The 10,799-nt window shown below is 44.6% G+C and overlaps 1 protein-coding gene across 1 annotated transcript; it reads right to left on the bottom strand.

Moving 5' to 3' along the window:
* Window positions 1-5,031: 5,031 nt before the first annotated feature.
* Window positions 5,032-8,566, bottom strand: uqcrh (ubiquinol-cytochrome c reductase hinge protein). Its single transcript, XM_080010373.1, has 4 exons — window positions 8,420-8,566; window positions 7,964-7,999; window positions 7,569-7,730; window positions 5,032-5,219 (listed from the first exon to the last, which is right to left on the bottom strand). Exons 1-4 carry the CDS (start codon window positions 8,462-8,464, stop codon window positions 5,187-5,189), a joined length of 276 nt encoding a protein of 91 aa, XP_079866499.1. The 5' UTR covers window positions 8,465-8,566; the 3' UTR covers window positions 5,032-5,186.
* Between the last annotated feature and the right edge of the window lie 2,233 nt (window positions 8,567-10,799).

Below are 10,799 nucleotides of genomic sequence, written 5' to 3'. Positions count from 1 at the left end.
AATATATCTAAATCTATGTAATAACATAAAGATAGATGCACACATAATGAAGAGCATCACCTCAGAAGCCAGTCCCATCTTCATTTCAGCACACAGTGTTAATTCGCAAACACACATCTAGGTGCTTGCGGTCAACCTCGGACTCCTGCCACTGCTATCGTTGCTTTCGACCTTGCTGCGCTGCAGAGCGGGAACAACACCCTATTGTCATTTGCACGTCACAAAGTTTGCCTTACCTTGAACGCGTACAAATCTGTGATGTCAAACTGACTATATAATACTGTCTCTGTCACCCTAATATAAACTGTTCGTCTCAGGGAGCTGCTCTTGAGCACATCTCTGATCCAACCAAGTACAAGTGAAAACCAACATTGTCTGCCTCTTTATTTAAACCACCGACTTTCAAACTGCAGATTAAAGCAAATGTTGTCACGACCAGAGCTAGGAGAGACCCAAACGCACGACACAGGGAGACGGAAGGCAGGCAAAGGATGTTTATTAGCCTGGACGGTGGAGCTGGCCAGGGGGACCCGGTCAGGTAGGGATGGAGCAGGGCTGGGCAGGGACGATGATGACCAGGAGAAGGGGTCCAGGATCCGGGTGGAGAGACGGGGAACCAGGCTGGATGGAGAAGGATGGGCAGCCTTGGTCGACAAGCGGAGACAGGCAGGTAAATCGGGCTGGCTGGATTTGGAGAGACAGACTGGGTCGACGAGAGGAGACAAGCAGGTAAGGGGAAGATGAGACAACGAGACATAAACTAGGAACTAATAACAATCACTAGGAACGGAGCCAGTAGCTGTACAACTCGGGTAAGCTAGTTGATGGTCTGGCAAGGAATGGCTGGGAAGCTGAGACTAAATACTGTGCAGGTAATTGTTCCCAGGTGTGTGCAATTGGGCTCGAGTAGGGAGCTGCAGATGGGGCAAGGGCGGCCTCTAGTGGCGCTGGGAGGCCGTGGGCCTAACAAACGTGTGTGATAAAATAGGAGCAAATGGCGAAATAGCAAATTACAGGTGGGAGTCGTCATCAGAGGTGTCAGCGTCAGAGGGTTGGTATGGAGGAATCCAGTTGAGGATGAAAAGGAAAAGGGGGAAGGGGGAAGGTGGGGGGGACGTTTGAATGGAGGTGTTGATAGAGCAATCTATGGAGCGAACAACGAGAGCGCGGACACACGGGATGAGACAGCAACCACAAATTAGAGGAAAGCAACAGAGCCTATGAGACTACAAAGAACGGCAATAATAAGCGCGCTCCAACAACCGAAAATATTGCTGAGGAAACCCCAGAAGCCTTCCTCGATACCAGAATTTTCTGCAAGCTCAATGCTGAGGGCTTCCAGTCAGGAGAGTGCCTTCATGATGGCGCCATCAGGGGCAGTGTCATTTGGAATGGAAGTGCAGCAAGCATCGCCGAACATGTGACAGACACCTCTCCTCTCAGCGAGAAGCATGTCGAGGGCCAGGCGGTTCTGGAGAGTCATCTCTGATGTAGCGCGGAGCTGGGACGAAATGCCTTTAACAGCATCCCGGCTGTAGTTGACAAAGCACTGAAGTAATAAATGTAATTGATCCAATCGACATTCATAATACTAGCGCACCACAAACAGAGGGAGGACTCGAAGCCAGCAGCAATCTGATTACATGCTTTGAACTCACTCGGGACCCCGCGAGGAACCCCAATGGTGTCGATGAGGATCCAGTCGTCAAAGCCGCCGGGGACATAGCGTTTAACACAGGAAGGACGGTGCGAGGTGGGGATAATGGGGGACAACTGGCTGAGAGCGGAAAGCCCATGCTGGAGAAGAGGGATTAGTAGGAGTTATTATGTAGAGCAATCGATTTGGATGAAACTTCAACCACAAGACGTCACCATGTTCATAGGTTATAGTGTTTTTTTAAAACCGCAGCTCCCCCGTTTACTTGTATTTGTTTACAGGCCACTCTTGCCTATTCCAATATGGGGGCGTTGTTGGCGTATCGCAGCTATGAGCCGTAGCAGTCAATAGAGTGCTGCAGGGATGATGTATTTTTGTCGACCAACCCGGACGTTAGCATCACCCTGGTTCGCTCGACCAAAAGACAATGAGATGTTTCTGTTTGATTTTGAATTGTTGCAGAAAATAAGCTCTGTGGAACACTAAATTTGATGATACTAACGTTTTGTTCAGCAAGAATCTTCACCAATGAACACCACTTTTATGATTTTTGAAGCGTAAATGCAATAGCCAAAAGTAAAAGGCTCACGTTAGGCTATAAAGGAACTACACCACGGTCCGATGGCTTCTACATCACCACCACTAAGCTTCCAACTTCCAACTGTGCACTTATCTTTTCTACAAAAGCCTGAAAAGTTTCAATTAGAATAGTTTGCAAGAGTGGTAGTTTAAACACAACTATAGGCTGTAAAAGCGGATTAGTGAGTAGATGACTTTCCATGTTCGGTGTGATATAGTGATGTGTGAGTTTGAACGAATCATTCGAAACGAACAACACTTTTTACTGACTCAGGATTGACGAGTCCTCTTCACTAACTCATTCACTGACTCGCCCCTCCTATCTGCTACTAGCTAAACAACACACACAATACTGTGCAGCTCTTATATTAACTGTATTTGTGGAAAGGACTTAAGGTAATTACTGTATTAACCTGGCCCTGTGAGAAAATAAACCACTTTGGTGCTTGTTTAACTCAATGCAGTGGTACCTCGACTTACGACTGTAATTCGTTCTATAAGAACGGTCGTATGTTAAAACAGTCGTATGTCGAAGCATTTTTTCCCATATACACCACGCTCATATTTTTCTATGATTTCCTTCTTAGTTTCAATGGGAATCATTGCCTTTTTCTTTTTCCAATCATCCTTCTTCTTAGGAGTCATCATGAAGGGTGAAAATAAACAAATTACACAGCACAAACACAGTTAATATGAAAGAAATATCGATAAGCCACGAACTACGTGCACACACGATGTAGGCACGCTGACTGACTGCTGACTGACTGCTGACTGACCGCTGACTGCCTGCTGACTGACCGCTGACTGACCGCTGACTGCCTGCTGACTGGCCGCCGACGCGCCAACTGCAAATTTCCACGCTCTTACTTGGAGCAGTCAGTCGCAAGCCGATACAGTTTTTCGCGACTATTGCGACTCGTATCTTGGATTAGTCGTAAGTAGATGCAGTCGTAAGGTACCACTGAACTCGCTTAAGTCGCTCTCCCAGCCTGGAGCCCAGGCCCCTGCCCTGAGCTGATTTGTCTGACGCAGGCCGCACCAATCACTCACTGGCCCTCCCAGCCCACCTGGAGCGGGGAATTGCGATGGCTTCGTCGTGAAAACAGCAACTGTCGCAACTCGACTCCACGTGGTCAGATCTTCTCCAGATCTCACATGTTTGATAACAGTTCCGACCTGAAGACATCTAAAGGCCAATATTGAATCATAGTCAGAGCGTCACCCACTCACAACAGGAAATTACAGGCTGTAAACTTGTAATAACTTCTGCTAGCTGGTTAACCACATCCACCTCAAATTTGGTGAGAAAAGTCTTCAGACCTTGATGATGCTAAATTGTGAAGATTTTGAGTTTTCATCAAATGCAGTTGCCATGGTGACGTGTTATACGATACACAACGGAAAAAGGAAACTGTTTTTCAGGGACTAGGGATGCTTGAAAACTCACAAAACCTGACACGTGTGTGAAAGGGGGTCTATTTTGTGGTCTGATTTGGGTCTTGCGTATGAGTGTGGCAAAATGACTCGATAGCGCCCCCTACAAAACTTCAACGCAGTAGCCCTCGCACTACATTTCCTCTGGATGAGTGAGTGACGTTAACGGCGCAACGTCGAAGTGAGTGAGTCGCAACCCGAGTCCGTAGCCTTGAGTCAGTGACTCAGGTTGCAAATCATTCTCATTCAGTACTCGCTCTCCCAGCTGAAGGTCTGACTCGGGCTGCCGCAGCACGGCATCCCGTGACCCACAACTTCATTGCCATACTTACAGTCGGTAACCGTCCATTGTAGATTTTATTAAAATGTATTTAAAAAAAATCAACTTTTTTCCTTTGAGAGCTCTTGGTCTTTCAGTGTTTTGTCACAATGATTATGGATAATTTTCCTGCAGCAAATCGGCGGCCTGATGGTGTGAACCAATGGGGGCCGGGATCGGGTGGCGCTCGTTGGTTCAGTCGTTGTGAGTGACTGGATGACTTGATACTCGGCTGTCAACTCGGCTTGAGCAGCACTGACCCGTGATTACCGTGTCAGTGAGAGCAGCTCTGATTTGTCGAGTGCTTCCTCTGAGCAAGCCCCCAGGAACCGTGCGGGGCTTTAAACCAATTTGATATAGTGGTCAAAACTGTGTAATCACAACCGGGTCCAACAGGGGGCCCAAAAAACCATTTTCCCCCCCACACACAGTAATGGGAAAAGGAGCATCTGTAAAAGAGTGGAGAACTTTTTGTGTATATCAAAAAGAACTTGTTTCACTATCAGAATTTGAGCCATTCAGTTGGATAACATTTACAAAATCTAGAAGAGCAATAAGCAACAATTATTTATTTTTTTTAATCCCATTCATGTTACCCGCCTCAACTGGCGGAAGTCTCTGGTGCGCATGCTCTATATGTGCTGGGGCCTGTGGGGGATTCACCGAGCTCTGGCTGACCGACTCAAAAAGCTGACTCTATAGGGCAACCCATACAAACTCGAGCCAAACTCGAACCTCCCACCTCTACTGTGATGACGCTTAATGAGACAACCTCTGGTAGTTAGGCTCCGCCGGTTTTGAGACGTGCGAAAGCTTTAAAATTCATGAAAGGGGTATTTACTGACTGACCTCTAACCGCAAAGGAACTCTGGGATAAGGGAAGGTCACAACGTTCAACCAATACAAAAGTAATCTACAACCTCCCTGCAGTCCTTGAACGGACACGAAAGCAATGTTCGTCAATGATTTTTCCATCCTCACACAGGAAATGTCGGTGATATATTTTCATGCATTCCTTCCAACACCATTGGGTTTAATGAAATACAGACACAAACATATTTAATACTTAATTTACATTTCATTCACAAACACAGTGAGCACTTGACTTTGAACATACAGATCGATTGGGACGAGCAAACCACGTTGCTCTAAACGTTCAGCATCAGCAGAATATCAGCGCCATTGATCTTCAGGTCTTCATTTGACAGAATGGAAGAGTTTGTGTGACACCTGGGGAACAGAAAGACAACACGCAGTGAGAGAGTGCCTCATCTGAAAAGGTAAACTCGCTGAATAAATAGCAATTGTTTGTCTTTTACGATCCACAATATTATGCAATCAGTGGTGCCTCTATTATGTTGTTTCATATTTCCCTAAAGATTAATTTAGATCTGAGCCCAAACAAAGTTATTACGTCTGAGAAATTCTAAGACAATTGCATCACTCAAATATAGGATTACTCATACCCAACGCTAGTTTATTTAGGGCTTAGCTATTTTTCAACTGTACAGGTAACATTTCTGATTTAGTACATACTCTTTCCTGGACATTTTTAGAGGTGTAGTCCATGAGGGGGCCCAAGGCATGTTTCTTAATGTCCTTCTTTTTTAGAAATTATACAATTTAGACTGCTGTGCTGCAAAGGCAATTATTCTTCTGGAGTGTTTACATATTTCCAGTATTCTTTTATCAACAGGACATGACTTGGAGCTGTTGGGAGACATCACAGCTAAAGTCATGTGAAATGTACTGCTGGTATTGCTGCACAAGTCCCCGTCACTGTGGTTACATTGAGATTCTGAAAAATCCAATCCCATCTTTATAGAAAGCTTGCTTATGCTGTACATGATAAGCCTGGTGCGGAGCAGACTAGATCAACCTCACTTCCATTTTTGTAATTATATCAGACGTGAAAATATATGCATAACTTACAATTAGCTTGTATAAATGTTGTTTATTGCCATCTTCAAAATTAATTTGAAATAAGCCTGTAGGCCAGTCTACCTGATATTTATTATTGTCTATGTAAATATGTTAAGATAATTTATTTTTATCATCATAAATTGAGTGCAGGTGGTCTACATACAGTAAGTCCTAAGACACCACTGTAATAAAAAAACTATTCACCACATTGAGCATAATCCATATACACATCTCTCTCTCTCCTTCACAAATACAATGTGCAAATTATGTGCATCAGATTAAAGCGTGTGTACATTTTAAATGTATTTATTTCATTCCTGGGCTGTGCGGCACAGCAAGCATGATTTTTCCTCAATTTCGGGTAATTTCTAAATATTTACACAATACACAATCCTAATTTCTGCAACGACAGCGGGGCTATGTCGGGGCCTACATACTTTATTCCCAGGGCTCCCCAGTGTCATTGGCAGTCGACTGTGCTTTAGTGTGGATAAGTGCACCCATAGGACCTTACGATGCATACTACAGTAATCTAGAGCATTTATTATGTTAGTGGAATTCAACATAATTTGGGCCATATTTGGGCGGGTGCGCACACACACATACACACACTGTGTAGATGCCTGACTGATGGACAAGGACATGAGGAGTTTCAAACTACAAGTTAATGTACTTAATATCAATTTCTTCTATGAGAGAACTTAAAGAGAAAGCAGTATAAATGGTATATATGGAATTTGGTATAAATGGAACATACAGACCATTTAGTCTAGATCAGTTTAAATAGAAATGTGACATTCTAAATTACACACTCCTGTGTTCGGTAATCAACTGCAAGAATGCTTGTCAAGCTTTATGAAGGCGTTGCCTTTTTTCCTACTATGTTTAAATACTTCATATTGTTCATCAGCAAGTGGCACATTCTTTAGCGCTCTGCATTTCACTGCTGGGCGGGAACAAACATAAATTCATCGGCACAACCATATTTCTGTCAGGCTGAATGAATTCACTCAAGGATAGGTTAATGGAAACAAGATGCTCCAGTGACAGCAGCTTGGCGTTTAGGCAAGACGCCATCTTGGGTAGTTGCACCTTTTTCCTGGCGAGCCTTCTGGAAAACCCAGGCATTTCTGGAATACCCCTCAGCTGTAGTACACATTGCCTGAGCTACGAGAGGACAATTTGCCACAACTTGAGAGACATTTACCGAAATGTTGGGCATTTTATTTAGAAAAGATAATATTGTATTAATCCTCAGCATGGATTAACGAATGAAATTCAGCCTTATGTTAGGTGATCTTATTTGACTTACCAAAATGTATTTGACTTTCTTTTTTGGTAATTGTTGTTCCTGTTTGTCAATAGTAAATAAAGGAGAGGCATAATCTACGAATGGATCTGTTATAAATGGTGGTGACAAAATGGTTAAGGTAATGGTAAGCCTTATGGAACCTTGAGCGTTCAAGGGAGACATCCAGACAGGCTAATGTATCCCCACCAGGAGGACATGCCACACAATCCGAGTAAATGATACAGGCAAAATAAATAGTTTGGCTACTTCAAACGTATTTGCCATCAAGCACTTGTGTGATTAAGGTGACTTATTGTGTGACTCATTGAACACCCAAACCAAAAAAGGGAGCCGTCCCCACGTACACAATGGTCCCGAGCATGGAGGAAGTCGAACAGCTCCTCGGTGCAGTCCTCCTCAGTCGAAGACCGAGAGCCGACTCTGGTCTCACACTGCTCCAATCTCTCCCTGGTGTGGACACAATGCTCCACCTCCTCACACTTCTGCCGCACTGTTTCAATGGGATCCTATCAAATGAATCATTTTCACATTAAACATTGGAATTAATGCTTCACCAAGTACACATTTCAGTCAGACTGTATTCGATTAGAATCAGACGCATCTTCAGCCAAAAGTGATGCTTAGCCCAGTTTAGGCCCAAACATAAGTCAACTTTGACATTTGATTACTTTGACAAACAGTTGATCCAAACCCATCAACCGCAGCTATGAAAACACTATTTGATGACCATTTAACATACCACCATCTCCGCCTCATCTTCCTCCTCCTCTTCCTCCTGAAACGAAGTAAAGATTCAATTCGTTTTCAAAGTACAGTGCAGTGAAATGATTAAGTGCAAACTCTGAAAGCCGTCCAAGCAAAGTAGTAAGAGCAAATACACGAAGAGCAAAAATAAACAAATAAATACGCTGTACGAGCTAACGTCATGATGAACGGACGTACATGATCGGGGCATATTCATTCAATATCCTTTTATATAACTTCAAGGATGTATCCGATAAGTATCATCATGTGCTTTCAGCGCAAATCATAAACAATGTCGCGATGGCAACAGCACACGATAACGTCATTTTAGTGACATTAGCCCATTGCCTTTAGCTAGCCGGTATTAGCCACAGACCACAAGCAAGGTTGTCCAGCGGCATCCTTGAAATCCTTTAAACCACCAGAGATTCATCGGACGCCAAAAACCTACTTCGTCGGGTTCGCCGTTGGTGATCATTTTCTCCTCGAAAACCATGTTTGCCGCTGTCCTGGTCCTAAGGTGACCCGCTGTTACGTCTCTACCGGCGCTTCGTTCGTGGAGGTCACACGCCGCTGCGCCGGCATCACGTGGTGCGCCGGTGACGTCACGAGCGGTCTGAGGTCTTTGTGACGCGACCGCCACCGCGCGGCCGGAGAGCGACGCGTCCGCCTTCGACACGGTCCGTTCTGCGGAAACGAGTCGTGAATAAAAGCCACTATCTAAAATAATTTAAAAAAAAAAAAAAATCAGATAATTAAAGACTTCAACCAGTGAATTTGAATCTAAGATCGGAGTGTTCAAGTGGAAGTGGATACAGCTTATTTGGCACAGCCTGGTTCTTTATGGTGTCATATTCCAAAATGTTCATTCCAGAAAGTTGGGAGGGATGGATTTTTTGTTTTGATGTGACTTTGAAATTTACAAAACTGCATTTCAAGCGCTCTCATTTCCACAAACAGACATTGCATAACTGGAAAATTATAGTAACCCAGGTTTTTTTTTTTTTTAAACCTGTGCTGTCAGCATGCTGGGCCTACAACACAAAACATTTGTACGCCATTGCATCTAGGACAGAGTTAGTCTGCAAGTGGAGTTCAGGTTCTCAACCTGCAATGCAACTCTTTATTAAACATAAATACCCCACTCGTGAATTTTGAAGCTTTTACGTTTCTTAAAACATGCAGTTGTTAACAAGGGGCTAAATGGGGACTACAGAGGTTGTCAGGGACATTAAACGTCATCACTCTGAACACGGCAACGTAATTTATGTCTCTAACTACTGATCTATGACCATGACCATGGTCTTCACCTTGAATGATGCCATCCTTCTACCTATCTACGAGACCATTGTATTATATCATCAGAGTCATGTGACTGACCTTTAGAGGCTGGACCCTCAGTCTATAAAGCATCCGGTGAACTCACCTTTTCCTCTTGCCTGGGACGCCTCAGCCAGCAAATCGTCTCCACCAGCCAGTGGGATGGACACTGCTTGGACAATGGGAGGCACAATTGTTTACCGCCACGCCACACAAACAGCTGAGTGTGTTCTTGCCTCAGTAGCCATGTACGATCAATGCAAGCCTTCAGTGCCCTTACTGGACACAATGCATGAAGAGCCACTCCACCTTGGTTCGCTGGATCACGGTGAAATGCCTCAATTTCAATTGCCTGATTCACTGTCTGAGAGCTTACCACCTTAGGGAGGAAGAACGGGTTTGGCCACAGGGACCGTGCCGTGCTCTCGGGCAGTTGACGGGATCCAACGCCCTATTGTGGCACCGTGATGAAAACAACTTCCATCAATGTTTGTGTTTGGTGCAGGTGGAGGGCGCTCTTGCATTACTCGTGGTCTCCAGGGCAGCCTTATTCACTTCATGAGAGAGGGACTGAGAAGTAGCCAGGCCCACAACGCCATGACAACTGGCTTGGGATCAATCAACAACGGGTGTACGAATTAGCCTACCTGCAAACAAACAGAAAGTCACATGCAGCGACACAGCTAGGGCGGAGGTGCACTGTGCCCCGCCCATAGGGACCAGACAAGAACTAAATCACGCGAAAGCCAGTATAAAATCCTCAGGGACACAAGATGCCTGCACAACGGATCGGGTTATTGGTTTCGTAATGTCCACAACCTATCGGTGTCCGATGAAGCGACAAAGAGGAAGAGGCGTGTTCACCAGATGCTTTATAGGCTGCGGGTCCGACTTCTTAAGGTCAGTCACATGACTCTGTTGATATAATAGTCTCATAGATAGGTAGAAGCATGGCATCATTCAACATGAAATGGGGATGGTAGCTCAGGCGGTAGAGCTGGTGGTCTAGTGATCTAAAGGTTGCTGGTTCGATCCCAGGCTCCTCCTGCTAGCATGCTGTAGTGTCCTTGAGCAAGACACTTAACCCCTAATTGCTCCTGATGGCTGCGTCCGTCGGTGTTTGAATGATTGTAAGTCGCTTTGGATAAAAGCGTCTGCTAAATGACTAAATGTAATGTAATGTCAGAGTAAGGTCGAAATACATCTCATTTACTCACTAGTCGGCCTTTACAGCCTCTAGTTGTGTTTATACTACTGCTCTTGCAAACGATTCAAACTCAAACTTTCTAGGCTTTTGTCGAAGAGGCTTTGTGGTGGTGACATACAGAAGAAGTCATGGGACCGTGGTGTAGTTCCTTTACAGCCTGACGTGAGCGTTTTACTTCTGGCGATTGCATTTAGACTTCAAAAATCATCAAAGTGGTGTTTACTTGAAAATATTATCTTGCTGAACAAAGCCTGTAAGTATCGTCAACTTTTGTTTGCCACAGAGCTTGTTTTCTGCAATAATC

Source organism: Zeus faber (genome assembly GCF_960531495.2).
Source record: "Zeus faber genome assembly, chromosome: 1".
Classification (NCBI taxonomy): domain Eukaryota; kingdom Metazoa; phylum Chordata; class Actinopteri; order Zeiformes; family Zeidae; genus Zeus; species Zeus faber.
This window is presented reverse-complemented; position numbering and strand designations above follow the sequence as displayed.

Coding starts and splice junctions, on each gene's coding strand:
- uqcrh (XM_080010373.1), bottom strand. CDS start 8,464: ATGGTTTTCGAGGAGAAAATGATCACCAACGGCGAACCCGACGAA. Junction 7,731..7,963: donor AAGATGAGGCGGAGATGGTG/GTATGTTAAATG, acceptor TTCATTTGATAG/GATCCCATTGAAACAGTGCG. Junction 5,220..7,568: donor TCCATGCTCGGGACCATTGT/GTACGTGGGGAC, acceptor TCTGTTCCCCAG/GTGTCACACAAACTCTTCCA.